The 24,791-nt window shown below is 40.6% G+C and overlaps 1 protein-coding gene across 4 annotated transcripts in view; it reads right to left on the reverse strand.

The window, feature by feature from the left end:
• The window catches only part of ZNF143 (zinc finger protein 143), a 58,985-nt gene extending 36,828 nt beyond the window's left edge, over positions 1–22,157 (reverse strand). Inside the window, exons 1-7 of one of the 4 annotated variants that reach the window (XM_080816822.1) lie at positions 22,068–22,157; positions 7,428–7,542; positions 7,125–7,217; positions 6,017–6,100; positions 5,361–5,441; positions 3,735–3,931; positions 3,096–3,170 (exon numbers count right to left, since the gene is read on the reverse strand). In XM_080816822.1, the coding sequence (XP_080672948.1) occupies positions 3,096–3,170; positions 3,735–3,931; positions 5,361–5,441; positions 6,017–6,100; positions 7,125–7,217; positions 7,428–7,539 (642 nt within the window). In that variant the 5' untranslated portion in view covers positions 7,540–7,542; positions 22,068–22,157. Of the gene's footprint in view, positions 1–3,095; positions 3,171–3,734; positions 3,932–5,360; positions 5,445–6,016; positions 6,101–7,124; positions 7,218–7,427; positions 7,547–8,091; positions 8,426–22,067 lie in introns of those variants that run through there. The other 3 variants (XM_080816819.1, XM_080816820.1, XM_080816821.1) reach the window with 3 other exon arrangements.
• Between the last annotated feature and the right edge of the window lie 2,634 nt (positions 22,158–24,791).

The following is a 24,791-nucleotide window of genomic DNA, read 5'->3' on the forward strand; positions in this document are numbered from 1 at the left end:
GCATCAGAATGAAAAAAAACTAGAGCTTTGAAACAAGACTACTTACAAAAAATCTACTGTATTAGCTACAGATCTCTTTATTTAAAGTTCAGCCAGGCATGGAGTTAAAAGTTCTTAAGCATTCTGGCAGAAGTAGGAGTACCAAGAGGAGGTGCTGCTTATTTGCAGTGGTTCTTTTGCGATATTTGACCTTTTAATACTATGTACTGGACTCTCAACGTCAACTATGGTATTAAATTGTATGAAAGGATGGAGGATTCATGAACTTCTGGTCCAGCATTAATGAAGAGAAATAGGAGTCACAGGTGCAAGCCATGTACATAGTTAAAAATGTTCTAGGGGCACCGGCATAGCTAAGTCCGTTAAGCATCTGACTTTCGATCTCAGCTCAGGTCTGGATCTCAGGGTTGTGAGTTCAAGCCCGGTGTTGGGCTCCACACTGGGCCTGGAGTCTACTTCTAAAAAAATATGTTCTACTAATGATGAATTATATGTTGGCTAACTGGAAAAAAAATATATATATATATACACACACATGTTCTAGTAATCACATTTAAAATGTAAAAAGAAACAGGTGAAACTAGCTTTAGTAATTCTTTTATTTAACTCACTGTCTAAAATATTATTTCAACATATAATCAATATGAGAAATTATTGAGATATTTTACATTCTTTTTCTCATAATAAGTTTTCAAAATCCTATATGTATTTTACACTCACAGCACATCTTAATTCTGAGTGGCCACATTTCAAGTGCTCAACAGCCACATGTGGCTACCATATCGGATACTCAAAAAGGGAAGGTACAAAAGGCAAAGGAGAAAAAGCTACAGCTACAAAAAAGAAATCCTATTCAACTTCCTTCTGTTTCCTTGTCTATTGGCACCAACACCAAATGGTTATATGTCTGCAGTAATAGGGCTTACTACATTTTCCTTTAGCAGTACTGAATTTCTAGTTACATTTCTGGATTCAGAAATAATTATTAATGATAATAGAACTTTTTAAAAAAAGATTTTATTTATTTGACAGCGAAAGAGAGAAAGAGCGAGTGAGAGAGAGCACAAGCAGGGTGAGGGGCAGAGGGAGAAGCAGACTCCCCTCTGAGCAGGGAGCCTGATGCGGGGCTCCATCCCAGGACCCTGGGATCACGACCTGAGCCAAAGGCAGACGCTTAACTGACTGAACCACCCAGGCACCCCTGTAATGGACAGAGAGACTTTTATGGTAACAGTATAATGTTATACAGCCCAGTGGTAAATTCATTTTTTTAAGACCCATTCTATGTTAGTTTATTACAAGTGTGGCTACAACTGTCTCTCTTTTAAAATATTCCATTATTTAAAAACTTAATTGTTAGTCACTAATAAGAGACAGACTCCAGGGGCGCCTGGGTGGCTCAGTGGGTTGGGCCTCTGCCTTCGGCTCAGGTCGTGGTCCCAGGGTCCTGGGATCGAGCCCCGCATCGGGCTCTCTGCTCAGCGGGGAGCCTGCTTCTCCCTTCCTATCTGCCTGCCTCTCTGCCTACTTGTGATTTCTCTCTCTGTCAAATAAAAAATTAAATAATTTGAAAAAAAAAAAAAAAAGAGAGACAGACTCCAAGGCACTGACCTACATCTCTTGAATATATTCATACCCCATTTGCATTTTAGTAGAACTTGACTCGGTGGATTTGACATACTGCAGTACAAAAAATATTTCTCATTTTATGACTTCAAAAACTTGAAAATTTCACCAAGAACCACACAGTATCAAAGCTGATGGGCTTGGTGAATTGCCAACTACTGTTCACACTACTGTCCCTTTGTGATACCACTTGAAAGACAGAAATGCTGGCTCTTCACCAATGTTCAGAAGTATCACATTTCTGGGGGTGCTTAGGTGGCTCAGTTGGTTAAGCATCTGCCTTTGGCTCAGGTCATGATCCTGGGGTCCTGGGATCGAGCCCCACATCGGTCTCCCTGCTCTACGGGAAGTCTGCTTCTCCCTCTCCCACTCACCCTGCTTGTGTTCCCTCTCTCACCCTGTGTCTCTCTGACAAATAAATAAATAAAATCTAAAAAAAAGAAGTATCACATTTCTACCAGTGATTTCAGTGATTCCTGTCATTTAATCAATTACTATTTTTATAAATGTAAAATCTTCTCTGTAACTTCTAACAGTATCACTCCGTGTTAAGTGGTGATACGAATGTTCAAATTAAAATTGTGGCCCGGAAGGAATCACTTTAGAACAGGAGTTAAGTATGATAAAACTGTCAAAGAATGCGAACAACTGCCACGAGGGAACAATCGGCAAACTATTAGAGGTAGCTGCTGAGAAAATAAGGCGCAGCATTAAAGCAAGAATATTCTACAATGATTATATAACTCCCAAACACCTACCAAACACCCACTCCCCACACAAACAGGTAATTCAAAGCAGAATCCTGAATTATGCCAGTTTGGGATTTTTGACTTGTATATCTCCCAGAAAGCATCTGTGACTACTTCGCACTTAGTATAAAACTTTTAGAGACACTGCTGCTGTGGGCTGTTGTTTGGGTAATGGATGCCCAATGACTGGACCCAAGTTGAGCATCTGAATTAAGGATAGCCAACCCGTGGCCATGTGCAGCCCGGGAAGCAGTCTGCTACAAAAAGCATAAACGGCTTTGCCCAGTAGGAATAAGGATGATTAGCAAGGCTGGACCTTCTCTATGGAGGTTGAAAAGGAAAGTATATAGGGAACCAGGTGGAAGCAAAAGAAACAAAAAGACACAACGAGCAAAGTAGAGAGGGTGAGTTAGTCACAGTAATGGTGGGGCCCCAGAGGAAGGATCCACAACCTGCCAGGCCTGCCTCCAAAACTGCCTCGGATTCCAGAACATAAACTTCATTGGGATTTCTGGGGTACCTCTATTTCTTTAGTGCCGCTGTGGATCCATAATAAATCCTGAGACCGGAGGTAGTTCGAGAAACCTACTGCCTAATACTCTTTCCCTGGGAAGATCTTCCTATACAGGTAGTGAGTTCTCTACTCTTGCTTTCACTCACAGAAGGGCCTTCAAATGCCAAGGGAAAGAAATTCTTCTGTAAAAAAGTAGCTCTACATACCTGCATTTTTTTCTCTTGTTCGTTTTCTCCAATCATCCCAGTACCTGTTACACTTTCACTGCCATCAATGGACACCTAGAGGAATAAAAAAAAGCTTTAAAAAGTTTCACCTTTTGACATTTCTTTGGGTGATAAGTACATAGGGATTCATTATCATTTATTTTTGTGTCTGTTTGAAATTTTCTACTGTAAATACAAAGTGGGGAAAAGAAACCTTATAAATTGTATGAAAGATACATGTTCTGTGCAAGGAAAAAACCCAGTACTTTTGATGTAAAACTTAACTGAGACTTTCCTTCACTTTTTCCAATCTCTAATTTCTGCTTCTTAATTCATAAACTGTTCCATCTATACTTTATTATTTATTTTACGGCACTCATCCTTGAATATATCTTTCTGTGACTTATCAGTCCCCATTTCTTTTCTATAAGCTCTTATTCCATTCCTGTTATCTGTACTTAACTATTTTTTCCTACACTTCACTTCTTTTAAGATAAATGCTGATCTCCTTAAGGCTGTCTGATTTTGACTTTGAGTTGCTAGTTTCTTCTTCGATAAAGCAGACTTTTTTTTGTTTTATTTTAATGAAAAGTAAAGAAGCTATATCTGGGACATTCTTGACATTGTAAAATGCTGTACCTTTGCTGCATACTGTTCCAGAGCACTGATGGTGTCGGGGTCAATCGTGGCATCTCCAGTGTGCAGACCTGCCACCGTCCCATCAGCCTGAATCGCCAAGATGGTGTCAGACTGCGGGACCTGCACCGCATGGTGGATATACGCGGTGGTGCCGTCTTCCAGCTGCACTGCCTGTAAGGCGCTCTGGTCATAACTGTCTGGGGGAGAGGAAGAGAAGGGCATGAAATTATAGGTAGTCTGACAGAGTTAAAGGAAGATTTAAAGGAAGAAGCGAAGGAACTTTGGCTGAGTAGGTCCATGTGCCTCACATGTGTGCTCTCCTTCAATTCCTCACAACAATTCTGTGAGGTGGGTGTATGTACCACCCTCATTCGGGAAAAGGGAAACTGAGTTTTGGGGGAAGTAAAGTCACTTTCCTTAGGAACCAGAAAATGGAAAAAACTAACAATTAACAGTCAAAATCAGCATATGGAGGAACCAGGATCTAAACTCATGCCAGGATGACTCCAAAGTCCATGGGCTTTTTTTCCCTTCTAAATAAGCATGTTAAGATATATAGAGCTTTGTGAAATCATAAATCTAGACAATCACAATGAACCTGTGATTAAGTCCCTCTGTCAAAGAAAAAAATTCAGAGTTTATGTCTTAACTTTAATTAAATTACTTACAAATTTAAGTATTCAAAATTTTTAAAAATTTCCCCCTTTGGTTTCACAACTAAAGTCTTTCTAAAACATGTAATGTCATTCTATAATATATTCTATAAGGTAATAATAGTTCACATTTTTCGAGCCTTTACTAGGTGACAAATAGTGTGCTTTACATATGTTTGCACATTTTGTCCTCATAACTACCCTATGATGTGTATACTTACTGTAACACTCATTTTACCGTGGATGAAACTGAAGCACAGGTTAAATAATTTGAACAAGGTCACACAGCTAAAAGACAGCAGGCCCAGATTTGAACCCAGACAGTCTGGCTTCAGAGCTATGCTCATTACTCCTATGCATTCCACCTCAAACCCCTGGGCCTCCCTACACAAAGTTAATAAGCGTTAACATTTTTGCCACATTGGCTTCAAATAAATTTAAAAATTTTATTTCATCTTAGACCAACATAACAGGCAAAGGATCTTGCTTAAAAATTATATTTGAGGGGTGCCCGGATGGCTCGGTCAGTTGAGCGTCTGCCTTCGGCTTGGGTCATGATCTCAGGGTCCTGGAATTAAGCCCCACATTGGGCTCCCTGCTCAGCATAGAGCCTGCTTCTCTCTCTCCCCCCCAGCTTATACTCTCTCTCTCTCAAATAAATAAAATCTTAAAAAATATATATTTAAGAGGGAAAAAATCAATAATTTAAATTTCAAATGTTTAATTTTATATTCAAATAGTAGCCTCTACTCGAAGTCTTTCAGAAACCAGGGGTTTGCCCTTCCAACCTGTTACTGGGCAGCTCAAATGATCACAAAGTTTTTCCTTAGACTGTGCCCAAATCCGCCATCTTGTATTTCAGAGAACAAGTACAAATCTTCTTTTACGTGACAGCATTTCAGCAAATACAGGCAGGTCTTACTTTTCCCGCACCTCCACTCCTCCCTTATTCCTATTTCCAAAGTTAGTTTACCTTTGGAGGTATGGTGAATAAACGCTGTCGTTCCATCTTCTAGTTGCACTGCTTGACCATCCTCTAAACGCAAACTGTCCCCTGCTCAAGAACAATGATTACATTTAGATCCCACGTTTCCTAACGACTGGATAACTCAGCGATAAGAGTCAATAAACCATTAAACACATTATAAAAACCTACGTGTGCTTTAGGAGTCCTTGGACACTACAGTATTTTCAGTAAAGCTACTCTAAGTACTACTCTAAAGTAAAGTAGTAGAGTAAAGCTACTCTAAGTACTACTAAGTGTTAGTAAAAAAAAATAGTAGAATACTTGTTTTAGGAATATCTACTAGTGAGTAAGGAGAGCTGAAAAAAGAGAGGGATAAAAGAAAACGAGAGACATGCGGAAGTGAGCTCAAGTGATAGAAATATTCATGTAGGACTGTTGTCCATTTATCTCCAGAGTGCAGTCCAGTAATTTCTTTTCTGTGATTTTTAAGACAAAGTCTCAATGAAGTCCAAATGGTCTTTAGATCCTTTCTTTGCCACCTACCGATCTCCCCTTTCAAAAGGAGGACTAGAGACCTGAATCAGGTTTACACCAGTAAGAGGTAGCTGGAGGCAGCAAATACCGAAGGATGAGAATCAGGAGCGTAAGTATCAAATACTTACTACTTTTAGGTATGGGTACATGTTGAACGTAGGCAGCAGAACCATCCTCCAGCTGAATGACCTGGCCATCTATGAGTTTTCCATCTGGAACAAAAGATTTAAGCCAATAAATTAGCCCAAGCAAACATTTTAAACTTTATACAATTTCAAAATGGTATCAACTATAAAAACATACACTACTTAAGATCATGTTCATCTTGATTCTTCCCTCAATGTTCTGAGGCAATTCAAAAACACATCCAGTGATCCTACAGAAAGCAGAAAATCCTCCCTCAGCCATTCTTCCTCCCCTCCAATTTTCAATTAATTAAGTTCAGAGGAAGAGTGGCTCGTCACGGCAAGCTATGGGAGCTGAATCTCTCTTTACCTTTCAGAGCCACTTAGCAACAGTGACCCTGACTGCAGGGAAGCTGAAACTGAGAAGACTGACAGATTCATCAGTGTATCTGAGGCCAGATGTCCTTCTCACTCCTAGGTGCTATTCATCCCTCAACTATGTATACATGAGTTCAGTAGGTTCCCATAAAAACAAGGAGTTGGGAGAGCTGAGCTAGTTCTTGGCAAAAGTAAACGCTGATTTATAGATAATGTTATATAAGCAAAGCCAAACGTCGATACTTCCATGCATATTTTGTAAAGACATTACACGATAACTTGGAAGTAAAAAAGCAAGAGGGGTCTTACTTGAAAGTGGTTGGGGACACCTCCCCATTAATTTTTTTTTAGATTTTATTTATTTGACAGAGATCACAAGTAGGCAGAGAGGCAGGGAGGCAGGCAGAGAGAGAGAGAGGAGGAAGCAGGCTCCCTGCAGAGCAGAGAGCCCGATGTGGGGCTTGATCCCAGGACCCTGGCTTTAATCCACTGAGCCACCCAGGCACCCCTCCCCATTAATTCTGACACCCCAGAGTATATTCCAAATGTCTCAAAGGTTGTCTGCAAATTATCAAAACAAATTTAAGTGAACCTGAAACTACTGAAAATTACCATATGCAATACAGAGGCTTAATGATGGGCCGGGAAGGGGGGCGGGTAGTTGCTAGGCACTCCAACTCTGAGGTTTACGAATTGCCGGTATTAACCAATGGGCTGTGTATGTGGCACGTACCTTTAGAATTATGTTGTATATAAGCGGTGGAACCATCTGCAAGTGTTACCGCTTGCAAGCTTACACCTTCCATATTCTCTAAATTGTCACCATCTATTATTAAAAAAAAAAGTTATTTTCTTTAGATAACTGTCATACGTACATGCTGTCTAAATTTTTTAAATGAAAATCAGGCATAAAGCAGATTGCTTAAGACACAAATGATAATTCTTCTAGCATTTACAAAAAATATTTCCCTGCCCTTCTGTACCCAGTGTCCATGGCAGGGGAATCCCCATGATCCCCTCAAATGAAACTGCTCACCTGCCACTGTTACTGCCTCTGTCAGGCACAGGGTAACATGTTGAGCCTCCATTCCTCCTCCAGGAAACTCTGTCATTCCCTGAGAATCTCGATTTATTTGGGCTAACAACATTTTCTACCTTGAGGAAAAATACAGGCACTTGAGAACAAAGAACAATGCAAATAAAACAAAAACGACAAAGAATATTTAGGAACCACATGTTCCTACACATGTGCTACAGAAATAAACAGTGTTTGAAATAAGCTGAAATTTCACTTAATATGAAGGGTAAGAGTATCCATCCACAGTCCAAAGCACGCTTTTCATAATCCATCAGTAAACTATTGAGCACACTGACAACTCTGGCCTATCAGTTTTGTCCCATGTCTAGTTTTCACAACTTTGGGTTTAACATAAGATTCCCACTTATTCCCACAATCCTGTTGCCTCGATCTGCAGAGAGCTGCCCTGCTCTGGCCACTTCTCACTTCGCCATCACTGCCCTAATTCAAGCCACTGCCACCCCTTGCCCACATGACTGCCACACTACAGCATCCTAACGGGTCTCCCTGCTGGCCCTGTGACCTCCCCACGGTCTCTTATCAACACAACAGTCACTGTGCCCTTTAGAAGGGAAAAGTTAGACCATGTCCCTCTTCTGCTCAAAACCTTCTGATAACTTACCAGAGTAAAGCCAAAAGTCTTCACCCTGGCCGATGAGCCCGATGATCTTGCCCCTCACTTCCTACTGCTTTCCATCTCATTCATTTCAGCCACACTGGTGTCCCTCCTTTTGCTCAAACATACAGGGTGATGTTGCCTCGCGACCTTTACATTTCATGTTCCTTCTGCCCGAAACATGCTTTAGTCTCTTCATTGTTATTCCCTCATTTTCTTCAAGTCTTTGTTTACTATTGTCACCCCAATGAGAGCTTCCTTGTTCACTTCATTTCAAGCTGTACCTCCCAACCATGATATATCCTAGCCCTCTTCCCTCCTTTATTATATTTCTACATAGCACTTAATATTTGACATATAATGTATATTTAGTTTGTTTCTTTTTGTTTGTTTGTTTTAGAGGGAGAAGGGGAGGGGTGGAAAGGGGCAGAGGGAGAAGAGGAGAGAGAATCTTAAGCAGGCTCCACACCCAGTGCAGAGGCCAATATGGGGCTCAATCTCATGACTCTAAGATCATGACCCAAGCCAAAATCAAGAGTCAATGCTTAACTGACTAAGCCACCCAGGTGCTCCTATTTAGTTTGTTTCTTTTTTTTTTTTTTTTTAAGATTTTATTTATTTATTTGACAGAGATCACAAGTAGGCAAAGAGGCAGGCAGAGAGAATGAGAGGAAAGCAGGCTCCCTGCTGAGCAGAGAGCCCGATGCGGGACTCGATCCCAGGACCCCGAGATCATGACCTGAGCCGAAGGCAGTGGCTTAACCCACTGAGCCACCCAGGCGCCCCTTTAGTTTGTTTCTTATCTATTTTTCCCTCACGAGAACGCACTGGGATTTTTATCTGCTTGCTCACTGCTGATTCACACATAACAGACATACAACAGGTGCTAAATAAATGGATGAATGCCTCTTTTACCAGTCACCATCACAACCTCCTTTCTCTCTTCTCCTACTTCCAGGTCCCATTATTATCTCTGTGGGCCTTGAGTTGCTTCAAACAGGAGATGGGATAACTTAGCTGTCTTGTGCCAAGGAATTGGACCAGAGGATCTCCTGAGGACTTTCCAGGTTTAAAGATATGATTTTAGTGTCAATATTTAAAACAACAATGTTCAGAAAGTAATAATTTGCAATTATGTTTATGATTACTTGAAGATTTTTGTTTTAGAAACCCTTTGGATTAAAGCCAGAAACGGTAGTTTAGGCTCACAGAAAAGAATCACCACTGTGATAAAAGTCAATCAAGGCTGACTTTTCAGTGAGTCCTGAAAGATTCACACCCACAACTGTTCACGGAGCAGTCTGAAACCTCAACACTTCCTTGCTGCCTCTAAGGGGTAACAGAGAAGTCTCAAAGTAACACTAGTATTCTGCAGTGAAGACGCCTGATGAGAATAGGATTGGGAGAGGTTAATTTTCGAAGAAGTTCTCTCACTCTGTAATGGAAATAAATTAAGATAAGGAAATGGAAGGGAAACACCTATAAAGATGTAGTAAGTAAGCATTGTGATTTCTGGAGTATTCTAGGAGATGAATTTTTTAAAAGGCAGATTACAAGATAGTTTGGGTCATGATGTTAAGAAATGTCTAAGGTTTGTCATTTTCATTCAATTACCTACAATCTCCAAATAACTACAATATATATCATCAATAGGTAACTAACACATCTGCAATAAATAAAAGTTCTCCCTTGTCTGAAAGCTGGTCAACTGTTAAATTTCTTTAGGAAGGCTTCAGCACTTACAGTTTTGACCTAATGGGGGAAAAAAAAGCTACATTAACTGAAGGAAGAAGAGACAACTGTTTCCTGGACACAAACTGGTGGCAAATACATGAAGAAGTGATGGGAGAAAGGGCTCAGAGGAGTTCAAATGGCACAATTACCAGAGATAATAAGTGATGGCAGGTATACAGCGCATTTTCTTTTTAAAAAGAGAAGACTAGGATACAAAGGCCTTTGTTAGAAAACGATCACATGGGGGGAAATAGGACAGTGAAGAAAAGGCATAAATGGGCCAGAGACCCAACACTCTGCTGTTGCTCACATCCTATCCATCATGTCTTCTTGATCATTTCTGTCACTGACATTTTTGGGATGTGTGGAAATGAACATGTGAGATATATACAATATCTTAGAAAGGGCCACCTTATGAAATGTAGTCAATTTTATGTGCTTTAATAATGAATCGTGAGCCAAAATCAGACACAGAGGAGGCTATCCTGAAGCACCACAGGAAACTCCAAGAAGACACAGTATGTAATAAACAAACTCCCTGCCTTTCTGGAAGATAATAATGCAGGTCAGCCTAAGAAAAACAAACACACCCTGGGGCGCCTGGGTGGCTCAGTTGGTTAAGCATCTGCCCTCAGCTCGGGTCATGATCCCAGGGTCCTGGGTTGGAGCCCCACATCAGGCTCCCTGCTCAACAGGGAGTCTGCTTCTCCCTCTTCCTCTGCCTTTCCCCCTGCTTGTGCTAATAAATAAAATCTTAAAAAAAAAAAAGACAAATACTGCATGATTACACTAATATGAGGTATCTAAAATAGTCAAACTCTTAGAAAGTAGAATGGTGGTTGCCAGGGACTAGGGGATGGGGAAAAAGGGACTTGTTCCTCCCTAGAGATGCATTTTTGCAAGATGAAAACTTTCTAGAGGTCTGTAGCACAACACTGTGTATAAACACTACTGTATTGTACTTAAAAATGGTTAAAATGTAAATTTTATGTTCTGCTTTTTTACCATAATTTTTTAAAAAAGAACTAGGTGGCTCAGTTAAGTGTCCTGGGATGGAGCTCTGAATTTAAAAAAAAATAAAAAACAAAATAAAAATGACTTTGCTGATGTATAATCCACATACCATAATATTTACCCATTTAAGGTATACAATTCAATGGCTTTAGATATTCAAAGTTGTGCAAACATCACAACCTATGTTCAGAATATTTTTTTCACTTTCAAAAAGAAAACCTCATTCCCACCCTACCCCCTAAAGCTCTAGGCAATCAATCACTAAGCTACTTTCTATCTCTACAGATCTTCTTCTGGATATTTCACATAAATGGAATTCCACAGTATGTGATCTTTTGTGACTGGCTTCTTTCACTTAAAATGTCCTCAAGGTTTGTCCATGTTGTAGCATAGATCAGTATTTCATTCTTTTATTGCTGAATAATGGTCCACTGTGTGAATGTACATTTTATTTATCCAATCATCTGAATTGTTTGTATCTAGGTATTTGAGCCATTTTACACTGTTTGGCCATCATGAATAATGCTACAAATACTGCTGTACAAGTTTTTGTGTGGACGGAGGTTTCACATCTCTTGGGGATATATATATGTAAGTAATTGCTGGGTCACATGGTAACTCTATGCTTAAATTCTGAGGAACTGTCAAACTTTTCCAAAGCAGTTGCACCATATTACATTCCCACTAGCAATGTATCAGCTTCCAATTTCTCAATTTCTCATCTTAGCTAACAGTTTATCAGTCTTTGATTATAGCCATTCTTGTGTGTATGAAATTGTATTTCATTGTGGTTTTGATTTACATTTCCCTTAGGGCTAATAATGTTGACCATATTTTCATGTTTACCAACTTTTGGTATATCTTCTCTGGAGAAATAGCTACTCATCTTTTGTCTATTTTTGTCTGTTTTTTAAGTTTAAAAAAAATTTTTTTTTTAAATTTTAAGTAGGCTCCATGCCCAATGTGGAGCTTGAATGCAAGACCTCAAGATGAAGAGTGCACACTCTACCAATTGAGCCAACCAGGTGCCCCTGCTTTCTCTATTTTTTAAAATGGGTTGTCTTTTTATTGTAGAATTATAAGAGTTCTTTATATATTCTGGATATTAATCCTTATCAGATGGAGGATTTGCAAATATTTCCTCCCATTCTGTGGGTTGTCCTCCTATTCAGCCTCAAGGAATATAGTTTCAACAAGGGATAAAATAAAAGATGCTCACCTTGAAGAATCTTCAGATTTTTTGTTTTGATACTTCTACTCTTGGTATACTTCATTTTCCAAACCACCAATTCAGGGGACACCATTTTCAAATTCAGTGCATATTATGGAAGATTTTAAATCTTTATTAGCAGTTAGTGTCCTTTTTTCAAACTAAATATTATCTCAAACCCAAATATAAGAAACAGCTAAAAGTAGCATTTTATTATAAATGCATTTTTAAAAAAAGATTTTATTTATTTATTTGACAGAGAGAGACACAGCAAGAGAGGGAACCCAAGCAGGGGAAACGGGAGAGAGAGAAGCAGGCTTCTCGATGAGCAGGGAGCCCTACACAGGGCTCAATCCCAGAACCCCGAGATCATGACCTGAGCCAAAGGCAGACACTTAACGACTGAGCCACCCAGGCACCCCCATAAATGTATTTTTTAAAAAGACTATTTAATTAGACAGAGTGGGAGAGAGCACGACTATTTAATTAGAGAGGGAGAGAGCACGAGCCAGGGGAGAGGCAGAGGAAGAAGCTGACTCCCACTGAACAGAAAGCCTGACAGGGGTCTGGATCCAGAAAGCCCGCAATCATGACTGGAGCCAAAAACAGATTCAACAGACTGAGCCACCCAGGCGCCCCATAAATGCATTTTTAAGTGCAACCTTTCGACTTTACTCACTCAATGAGAATTAGACTGCTTAAATTCAAAATTTCAAATCAAGGTAATATATGCCAATAGCAGGTTTATGCACCCAGTATACTGAATAACCAAAAGAAACAAAAAGACAATCATGATTTACACAAGATTAGTTCAGAGGATAACCAGGTTTTTAAAATTCTCATAGTATGCTCCAGTTAAATAGATCAGCATTAAAGAATAGTATAATTTTGGGGGGCGCCTGGGTGGCTCAGTGGGTTAAAGCCTCTGCCTTTGGCTCAGGTCATGATCCCAGGGTCCTGGGATCCAGCCCCGCATTGGGCTCTCCGCTCTGCGGGAGCTGCTTCCTCCTCTCTCTCTCTGCCTGCCTCTCTGCCTACTTACGATCTCTGTTGAGTAAATAAATAAAATCGTTAAAAAAAAAAAACAGTATAATTTTTACTATATGCATTCTGTAAGTTAAAAAAAAAAATCTTCACCATATATGACTTTCATACAGTTAATGTTTCAAGTTGAATCACCAGTTGTAAAAGACTGAAGGTGGGAGTACCTGGGTGGTTAAGTGGTTAAGCATCTGCCTTCAGCTGTGGTCATGATTCCAGGAGTCCTTGCTCAGCAGGGAAGCTGCTTCTCCCTTTGCCTGCAGCTTTCCCTGCTTGTGCTCTCTCTCTTTAATAAATAAATAAAATCATTTAAAAAAAGATTGTATTTATCTGACAGAGAGAGCAAGAACACAAGCAGGGGGAAAAGGGAGAGGGAGAAGAAGCAGACATCCCGCTGAGCAGGGAGCTCAGTGGCTGGGGAGGAGGAGGGGGCGGTGGTCAATCTCAGAACCCTGCGATCATGACCTGAGCCCAAAGCAGATGCTTAAGGACCGAGCCACCCAGGCAGCCTCAAAAATAAAATCTTAAAAAAAAGCCAACATAAGGAAACCACATTTGTTCTCACAAAATAATTATGTACATATTTCAATCTCTTGTTTAAAAGTAGTTTAAAGCAAAACAGCAACCATCACCACAACCTTATGTTAAAAAAATATAAATCTAAGTAGATTTTGGAAGAAGGGATTGCCTTTTTTTTTTTTTTTTTAAGATTTTATTTGTTTTACAGAGAGAGAGAGAGACAGAGAGAGTGTATGCACACAAGCAGGGGGAGGGAAAGGGACCAAAGGGTCTGTGCTGAGCACGGAGCCCAACATGGGGCTGGATCTCAAGGTCCTAAGATCATGACCCTCAGAACATGATGTGAGCTGAAATCAAGAGTCAGTTCCTCACTGACTGAGCCACCCAGGTGCCCCTAAACCCGCTCTTAAATTCACAACAGAGCAACTGCCAACTTCATGACTTTTATACTTCAAAACCTTTCTTTTCCACCTCCTCACACATTAACTATTGCAATAACATCTTTATCACTCTCTCTGCTCCAGTCTCATCCTCCCAGTTAATAACACTGCCAACTGTCTTATACTGTTTTCGTACACCGTTAAAATTTTCATCGCATACAACACTGTAATATAAATGTAAAAGTTAAAAAGAATCATTTCCAATAGCTTAAACAAATTAAATCTTCATTCTTCCTGGCTTTCTACTCTAACTCTTGCTATCGTATGCATACATAATTTTCACAGCATTGTAATTATAGTATACATAATATTTTGTATTCAGTTCTTTTCATTTCTATAAAGTGTTCCAAGTTGCCAAATAATCTTCACAATGATTACTTTTAATTCACATTTAACAAACTAATTTCCCTCTCAAGACATTTAGCATTTTTCTTATTACACGCCAGGCACATGTCATTTTCTCATAAAAAGTACTCTTTTAATTGACATGTTTATAAATAAAGACATTTTTTTTGAGCTGGGGTATGAAGCAGATTACATCCTTAAATTCCCAGGTTTAAGATTACTGGATCAAAAAATATAAGCATTTTTATGACTATTACAATTTGCTGCCATTACTTTTTTATTTATTTATTTTTTCCACTACTTTTTAAAAAGTGGTACACTGGGGGCTCCTGGGTGTCTCAGTGGGTTAAGCCTCTGCCTTAGGCTCAGGTCATGATCTCAGGGTCCTGGGATCGAGCCCCACATCGGGCTCTCTGCTCAGCAGGGAGCCTGCTTGCCCCCCCCCCGCTTGCCTCTGCCTACTTGTGATCTGTGTCGAATAAATAAAATCTTTTTAAAAAATAAATAAATAAAAATAAAAGTGGTACACTGACTGCACTGTCACCAGTAACATAATTACTATGCTCATTTTACCACATCTTTACTGGCCCTGGCTAATATACTAGAAGCTCTAAGAACAGATGGATGATTATTCAAAAAGACTAAAGGGAAGCATGAAAATGATACATACTTTAGATATTTTAAGTATTTGGACATATTAAATATTTAAATATTTTAAATATTTGGACATATTTGGACATATTCATTCATCAATGAAGAAACAATTCATCCAAAGGTTAAGGCCCTTTCTCTGAGAATTGGATGTGTGGATCCATTCAACATCAACTGTTTTACAAAAATCACTAGCATGATGCATTCTAGTTTGGGTTCTTTATTTTTTTTAAAGGGTTTTGTTTTGTTTATAGATTTTATTTATTTATTTTAGAGAGTGAGAGAAGGAGCAAGGAGAGGGGCAAAGGGAGAGGGAGAAGCAGACAGACTTCCCGCTGAGCAGGAAGCCAGAAGTGGGGCTTGATCCCAGGATCCTGGGAGTATGACATGAGCTGAAGGTAGACGCTTAACTGACTGAGCCACCCAGGTGCCCCAAGTTTGGGTTACTCTAAAGTACAGCAAGGACTTAAGATCCTTGCAAATGAATTCTGAGATAGAATCCTCCAGATTTGAACATCTTCCCCTATGATCGTTTATAGTTGTACCATTTAGAGGTCTAAGTCCAGTTCCTTGGTCTGACATTGAGGCTACTCTCCAATCTGGCTCCCATTTACTTTTCGAATTTCATCTCCTATTATTCTTTTAGGTCTTTAAATTAACCATGATCAACTACTGAAAAAAAATATGTTTGTTAGATAAATATCTAGGACTGATATTTTGAGTAGTATACGTATACATATATATACGTGTATGTGTATATACATACATGTGAATATGTGTATACACACATGTATATGTATTAAGTATGTGTGTGTGCGCACACAAGCTTTTAGAGAGATAAAAAAGAAGTCTTTGCCTTTAAGAAACTCATTCCATGGTGGGACACAAGTGAAAACAGATCATTAGGGGCACCTAGGTGGCTCAGTCAGTTAAGGTTTGCTAAGTCTGCCTTTGGCTCAGGTCACGGCTCAGGTCAGGATCCCGGTCTGTGTCAGGCTCCTCGCTCAGCAGGGAGTCGGTTTCTCCCTCTGTCCCTCCCCTTGGCCATGTTCTCCCTCTCTCTCACTCATGTGTTCTCTCTCTCAAATAAATAATAAAAATAAGATCTTAAAAAAAAAAAAGAAAACAGATCATTAAAACACAATGTGTGGTGTGGGGAACCCCACAGCAATTAGAACAACTATCAATATTTTAAATGTAAATCTTCAACCAAGTAATTCTTCTTGGGACTTATTAGACACTCTCAAGTGTGCAAAGTTCATTGCAGTATTACTTACAGTAATAAAAAATAGTCAACAATCTAAAAGTGCACCCAAAGGAATAAATCACATGACATTCACAAATGAAACATGCAAACATGAAGAAGAATGGGGTTGGGGCGCCTGGGTGGCTCAGTCGTTAAGCCTCTGCCTTCCGCTCAGGTCATGATCCCAGAGTCCTGGGATGGAGCCCTGCATCGCTCCCTGATCAGCGTTCCCTGATCAGTGGGAAGCCTGCTTCTCCCTCTTCCACTTCCCCTGCTTTTCTTCCCTCTCTCGCTGTGTCTCTGTCAAATGAAGAAATAAAATCTTTAAAAAAAAAAAAAAAAAGAAAGAAAGAAAAGAAAAAGAATGGGACAGATATGAAATGGTAGGAAACAGATCCAAGATACATTGCAAATGGAGGAAAAGCAAATTGCAAAAAGAGGGGCACCTGGGTGGCTCAGTGGGTTAAAGCCTCTGCCTTCGCCTCAGGTCATGATCCCAGAGTCCTGGGATGGAGCCCCACATCGGGTTCTCTGCTTAGCAGGGAACCTGCTTCCTCCTCTCTCTCTGTCTGCTTCTCTGCCTACTTGTGATCTCCGTCTGTCAAATAAATAAATAAAATCTTAAAAAAAAATTGCAAAAAGAGTATTTATGCTATGACTATATTCATGTTTTTAAAAATGTATATAAATACCTGCACATGCTATTATTTATGTTTAAAAACTCAAGTAGTGGGAGGCCTGGGTGGCTCCGTTGGTTAAGCTTCTGCCTTTGGCTCAGGTCATGATCCCAGGATCCTGGGATTGAGCCCCGCCTTAGGCTCCCTACTCAGTAGGGAGCCTGCTTCTCCCTTTCCCTCTGCCTGTTGCTCCCCCTGCTTGTGCTCTCTCTCCCTCTACCTGTCAAATAAATAAATAAAATCTTAAAAATAAATAAATAAATAAATATACTTTTAAAAAGTTACTATAAACAGAAGCATTAAGAGAGTAAGAAGCACCTAATTTTGCCTCAGAGATACAAAGATGATGGTATGTAAATTTAGGCATAAAAAGACAAGTAAACATTTCCTAGGGGTAGGAGAAGGGGCAGTTTAGGCACAGGGAACAGTTTACAATTGCCACTGGCTCTTCCATGGTGCCTCTCCCTCACTAGCAAGATCTCAGTCATCAATTATTTATTTTAATTTTATTTTTTCTATTTGTCAGAGAGAGAGAGAGCCAGCACAAGCAGGAACCTGGCTGAGCAAGGAGCCCAATATGGAATTTGATCCTAGGACCTTGGGATCATAACCTGAGCCAAAGGCAGACGCTCAACCGACTGAGGCATCCAGGCATCTCTCAGTCATCACCTAAATCCCACAGTATTTGCAGCTATTTGGCCTGTAGTCTAGATCACTGGGAATTACCAATCACATTTTTATTATCATAGGTTTCATCTGTATATGGCTTCATAATTTGCTGGTATGCTCTGTATTTGAATCTTGCTCAGTTCCTGGGCAATTAACCTGCTGTTGAGCTTCCATTTTTTCTTTTGAAGGAATGAGAGAATATCCACCTGATAGGTCTATTGTGAAAAAGGAAATAAGTACATAAAGACCTCAGCACTCAAAACCTGCCAGTTTTCTTTCTACAGGTGAGGAAAAGTGAGGTTTACGAACCTCATTTGTGGCCGAAAGTCTTGATTCCTGATATCTACTGCTCCTCTCTCCTCTTACCAGCCCTTAAAATCCCATGTCCAGTCTGCCCAATTAGACTATCAGCCTTCTAAAGTAGGTACTGTGTTCTGTGAGTCTTTAAAATTTTGATACCTAAGATTATATATTCAATAAATATCTAATGAGTTTAACATAACTCATGTTGCAGAGTGCTTTACAAATGTCCTCCGTTGTATACATCTAGCCATGCTGACCTTCAGGTGACTTAACTGTAAAATTGGGATTAACTCTGGTATTTGACTTAGGTTCATAATGAAGGTAATAGTTTTATGTATAGGGGTGCCTGGGTGGCTCAGTGGGTTAAAGCCTTCGGCTCGGGTCATGATCTCAGGGTCCTGGGATGGAGCCCCGCATTGGGCTCTCTGCTCAGTGGGGAGCCTGCTTCCTCCTCTCTCTCTGCCTGCCTCTCTGCCTACTTGTGATATCTCTCTCTCTCTCTGTGTCAAATAAATAAATAAGATCTTTTTTTTTTTAATGCAATAGATTTTTTTTTTTTTAGATTTTATTTATTTATTTGACAGACAGAGATCACAAGTAGGCAGAGAGGCAGGCAGAGAGAGAGGGGGAAGCAGGCTCCCCGCTGAGCAGAGAGCACAATGCGGGGTTCGATTCCAGGACCCTGGGATCACAACCTGAGCCAAAGGAGAGGCTTAACCCAATGAGCCACCCAGGCGCCCCAATAAATAAAATCTTAAAAAAAAATAGTTTTATGTATAAATGTAAACCACTCAATCATTTAACTCAGTGCCTAGTGGAAATTAAATGCTAAGTAAAGTGGTATTTTAAGTACAAAAAAAATGTAGTTTGTGGAGTTAAATTCCTGTGTCTACTACACATTAATGGACAGGTTATCCCCACAGGGTGCAGATTTCCCACTGCAGCATAGTTTTAATATTATTTATTTCATGAAATAATAGTTGATAGTAGCATTTTAAAGTTTATTTATTTATAATCTCTACACCTAATGTGGGGCTCAAACTCATGACCCTGAGATCAAGAGTCACATGCTCTACTGACAGCCAGCCGGGTGCCCCTGCAGCATAGTTTTAAACTGGGATTCGATTTATGGGAAAGTGTAGACAAAAGTGTATCACTGTTTTTAATTTTTTTTTTCTATGAGGGGGAGGGAGATTTCTCAGTCTAAATCCATCTTACAAACAGAATCATTTTGATTGACAGTAAAGTTTAAAACACTGTCCTATAAAGGCCATCCCTTAAAATGAATGCAAACTAAGCATAGTAAGGAGAAACAACACAACACAACTCTAAGAATTATGTCCTGAAATCAAGCCAGGAGCAAAAAGACTCAGAACTACGTAAAACCTGAGCTTTAAAACAAAACAAAACTTCAAAATTAAATAATCACAAAAACCTCGGGACTCAAAGTTCTCCTGGGGCTCCTAGATGGCTTAACCTAGATGGTTAAGCATATGCCTTTGGCTCAGGTCAGGATCTCAGGGCCCTGCTCTCTCTCAAATAAATAAATCTTTATTTTCTTTTTTAAGATTTAATTTATTCATTTAAGAGAGACAGAGCACAAGCAGGGGGAGAGGCAGAGGGAGAAGCAGACCCCCGCTGAGCTGGGAGCCTAACACGGGACTTGATCCCAGGACCTGGAGATCATGACCCAAGCTGAAGGCAGACGCTTAACCTTCTGAGCGAACCAGACACTCCTCAAATAAATAAATAAATAAATAAGTAAAACGAACGAACGAAAGAAAGTAAGTTAGTTAGTTCTCCTAACATGATCATAAACTCCATATGCATTGGGGCGTCTGGGTGGCTCAGTGGGTTAGAGCCTCTGCCTTCGGCTCAGGTAATGATCCCAGTGTCCTGGGATCGAGCCCCACATCAGGCTCTCTGCTAGGCAGGGAGCCTGCTTCCCTTCCTCTCTCTGCCTACTTGTGATCTTTCTCTCTGTCAAAAAAATAAATAAAATCTTTAAAAAAAAAAAAAAAAGAACATGATGAATGCTTATTCCCTTGCAATATCCCAGCTTGCAGCAAAGGGCTCTGGACATTTTACAAATCATCTGTTTGATAAAGACTTTTACACAAAGAAGTCTTACAACTCAATAACAGACAAACAATCCAATTTCAAAATAGGGGAAAAGATCCATTTTCCAAAGGATATACAAATGGCCAATAATCACATGAAAAACACACTTAACACCATTAGGAAATGCAAATCAAAATCACAAGAGATACCACTTCATATCCACTAGGATGGCTACCACCAGAAAGACTGATAATAACAAGTGTTGGCAAGGATGAGGAGAAATGGGAACTCACACACACTGCTGAAAGGAATGCAAAATGGTGCAGCCCCTTTGGAAAAATTTGACAGTTCCTCAAAAGACTGAGTATACTGTTATCATAAGACCAAGAAACTCTACTCCTAGGTATAAATACATATCTGAGAGAGAAGAAAACATATGTCCACACAAAAACTTGCACAAAAATGTTCACAGCAGAATAGACCAAAAAACCCAGATGTCCATCAATAGGTGAATATTTAAATAAAATTTAGGTCCATACAATGAAATATTATTTGGCAATAAAAAGAAATGAGGTACTAACACAAGTTGTAACATTAATGAACTTTGTCAATACTATGCTGTGAAAAAAGTCAGTCACAAAGCCCACATACTGTGATTCCATTTACATGAAATGTTCAGAATAGGCAAATCTGTAGATTAGTGGTTGGCAAAGGGGGCAGGATTAAGGGTAAATGGGGAGTAATTTAACCGGCAGTTTCTTTTGGGGTGATGAACATGTTTTAAAATGGACTGTGGTGATGGGGACACAACAGAATTTATTAAACCTACCTAATTATGTACTTCACATGGGTGAATTGTAAGGTACATAAATTTTATCAATACAGATTATTATTTTTAAAAAATAAAAGGGTGGTATTGAAAAAATAGCCACTCAAGTATTTGTAAACTGCCAAATAATTACTTTCCAAAGTAGTCAAAATCCGCCTGGATAAAATTAGTTATGCATCTTATCTCAGTGATGTCCTTATTACTTGTTCTCTTACTAAACACTTTTAACAATGAACTAGGAATCCGGTAAGAGCAAACATTAAATACTGCACAGATTTTTAATTCAGCAAACATTTATCTTCTACTAACACTCAGGAAAAATACGACCACAACCTTGAACCTACAATTTTTCATCACACCACTACCAGATCATACCAGCTGATTAGACACTTCCAAAGCAAACGCTTTAGCTGATTTTAAACAAATAATGGGTTTAGCAATGGTATTCTTCCTATTTTTGCTTAACTTCGTTAATGCGGGGAGAAAAAAAAACTTAAAATGTTTTTAAAAAAGCAACAGGGGAAGGGATAAAAATTGATTCACGTTCCACAGTAATACAGGACAAAGCAACTGAAAGATTTGTTAACTCTGGCCAAAACCGAGAAAAAAGGCAATGGTAAAACTGACAACTTCTAATATTCGATGTTAGGCCCCAGGCACCTAAAAATTAAGAAGAAAAAAAAAAAGAGAGAGAGAGAGAAACAAGAAATTTGTGCACGATATAGGTAGAAGGAAAATTCTGGGTGCGATCTGCAAACGGGATCCCGAGCGGGCCCTGGGCCAGTCCTGCTGCCGGCGTCGGGCTGGGGCCTGGTGCGAACCATGGCCCGGCGTCCCAGACGGAGGAGCTTTGCCGCGGCGGCGTCTGGGGACTTGCCCCGCGCGGAGGTCAAGCGGAGAAGCGCCGCCAGGCTCCCGAGGGCTCCACCCTCCCCTCTTTCACTCCCTCCCCTCGGCGGTCCCCTGAGGGGAACAGGCGGGGCGCAACACGCAGAGACAAGGGGGGGGGGTGCGTCCTCAGCGAGAAAAGCTCCGCCGCCCCAGAGTGGCGGCCGCGGGTTATTAATAAACTCCGCTTCTGCCCAGGCGCCGCTACCGAGGCCTGCCGTAGGATCGGCAAGGCCTGCGGCGAAGGCTGAGCAGCCGGAGTCAGAGCCCGGGCCCAAGCGGGCCCGCGCCGCCGCGCTGAGGGCGGCGGCCGGGCGGAGAATAATGCACACTGGGTAAAAACACATTTATATACGAACCTCCGAGAAAATTTTCCAACAATTCCTTCGTCCGACCACCATGCACCAGGACAGGAAACAGCCGCCCGGCCCCCTGGCCCCGCAACCCGCATAGCGAGTCTGAGGCCCGCCCCCAGCCTTCATTGGGCGGTCATTACGTCACTCACGAGACGCTTACTGCTTGCCATTGGCTCAAATTTAGGCGACGCGAAAGGAGACCGCCTCATTCACGCCCCCTTTTCGTGACGTTAGCCTCGTCTGGCCTTGCACCCAGCGCCTGAATGGCTTGTGCAAAGTGCGGAATCAAAGTTCCTGTATCTGACTGGTTGGCAGAACCGCTCATCCTAGACAGATACCGCCTCGCTGACAAGTGATTTATGCCGATTCTGGGGCCCCAGCGGGAGGCGCCATTTTGTAGCGAGGGAGGGAGGCTGGTCCTTGTGACTAGCCGGGAGGGAGATGGGGTGACAGGCGCCATTTTCCCCACAGGGGCTAGGAGGTGGCTTTGGCTCTCCCGGTGGGCTTCCTGGAGCGCGTTCTGGTGAATGGTTGGGCTTTGCTTGGAGATTGTCGAGTGTCGCCCCGTTGGGAGGACTGTGGTAGGAAGGCCTAGGACAGGAAAAGACGTCTGATCGCTCCCTGGGGGCTCTCGGTGCCCGCCGAGGCCTTTGGTTTGGGGAGAGGGCCCTGCTTTCCCAGGAGCTGCTATATGCCGGTCACTGGCTGCCAAGCCTGCCCGGGCTTTTCAAGTCGCCGGGGCATCATTTGGTGGGGGGAGTGGGCCTCCTGCCCCTGCCGAAGCTCCAATGGAGCTTGGCAACGGGGCGGTCGTCTTGGTCTCTGCTGGGAAACACTGCGGGTGCTTTTGTGCTTTCATGTTGCTTAGGTTGTAAGTTTGAAGTGGGCTGAAATGGTGTAGCCACCTTCGTTTTTAACATTCCCTTTTCTTTGTGTTGATAATTAAAAGAAAGTGAGGAGGGTGGGGAAAGCATTGTCTTGGGCTCCGCAAAACTCTCAGCTCAGAGTTTTTCTAAACTATTGGAAATACTAGTCTTTTTAGGAATATTCATTAAGTGTTCATTTGCTTGGACAACGAAGCTGAGTAAAGGTGAGATAGTGTGGAGACAAGATTTGTTCAGTCGTGTATTCCAGGTGTAGAATTAGGTAGTTACTAAGAGAATGAGGTGGCTGATCGCTTCAACACATTTGTGACCTGCCTACAAAAACTGGAGAGCTGGATGGCGTTTGATTTAGTGACTGGGATTTCAGGTGATTATGGAATTGCCAAAAGATTAAGGCAAAGAGGTGTTAAAGATACCCAGCCTACTAATTGAGTCTGGTTTGAGATTTTTAACGTTACCTTCTTTTTGGTGGGGAGTGGGGGTCGACTAACTATAACCAAAACATAGTTGCATAATTGGTGCCCAAACTCCATTAGAAGGCATATAGGACTTTGAGTTTCTTTTAAATAATACTCTTTAGCAGTTTAAAGTAGTTTCTATTTTTTATGTCCTTAAAAAGATGGAAAATGTGACACAAAACTGGATTAGGTTACTTGAAGCTGGAGGAATTGGCTTACAAAACAATGTACCCAATGGATACATTCTCTTTGAGAAGTAGAGTTCAGATGAAAAAATAAGGTGTTTTAATTACTTTCGGTACCTTCCAGATGTTATATCTGCATTTTATAAGTAGATCTGTCATTAATCAAAATACTTTTCATGTAGTTTAGCCAGTTGTTATTGAGTCCCATGCCTTTAGTCTACTTATTAAAGCACTATAAATATAAAATCTCATAAAGAATTTAAAAATCACCCTGTAGTTATAGATTGCAATTACAGGACATCTTCATGTCCCCAGAACCTTCTGAGTGGTTGTAAAAATTGAATGGTGGTGGATAGGGGGTTATAATTCCAATGATTCAGAGAGAAACCTTAATTCAGATTTTGTCACAGGTAATGGAACTTTATGTTAACAGTATTTACCAGTGACAATAGAACAGAGTTCAAGTGTACATAGTATTCAAGGCCATTCATAATCTTCAGATTTTCCTCACATCACCTCCTGTCTCATATCAATACATTTTGTCAAATTAATGGCTTGTTGAAAATACTTTACTTCCAGTCAGTGCTAGTCCAGGCTTTTAAAGCTGAACCATTTCCTCAATTTTAGAAATAAGCAAACATTTCTAGCCCCCTTTAAAAACTGTTACCATCATGTTTTTTTAAAACGTTCCTTTCAGTACCTCAAAACTTTTCTAGAGAATGATTGCTTTTGGCATGTTTGTATAATGACATGACCATTAAAGTACTACATGCATGGAAAAAAGATACAGAGAAAGGGTGCATTAAACTATTATAAGTATCTCTGGGAGAGGGTTTATTTTTTCTGTAATAAATACGGATCTTTTCATCATGAATTTGAAGTTTTGTTTTTTTTTCCAGCACTAAAGAATTTAAAACCAGGGCACTTGGGTGGCTCAGTTGGTTAAGTGACTGCCTTTGGCGTGGGTCGTGATCCTGGCTGGAGTCCTGAGATCGAGTTCCGCATCCGGCTCCCTGCTCGGCGGGGAGTCTGCTTCTCCCGCAGACCTCTCTCTCATGCTCTCTCTCTCTCCCAAATAAATAAATAAAATATTTAAAAAGAAAATTTAAAACTAAACTAGTAGCTTGCTCTCCGTTAGGAGTTGTAGAATTGTCTTGTATCAGAACCTGGTAAAACCGCTTAATTTCACAGTGTAA

This window comes from Martes martes (genome assembly GCF_963455335.1).
Source record: "Martes martes genome assembly, chromosome: 10".
Lineage (NCBI taxonomy): Eukaryota > Metazoa > Chordata > Mammalia > Carnivora > Mustelidae > Martes > Martes martes.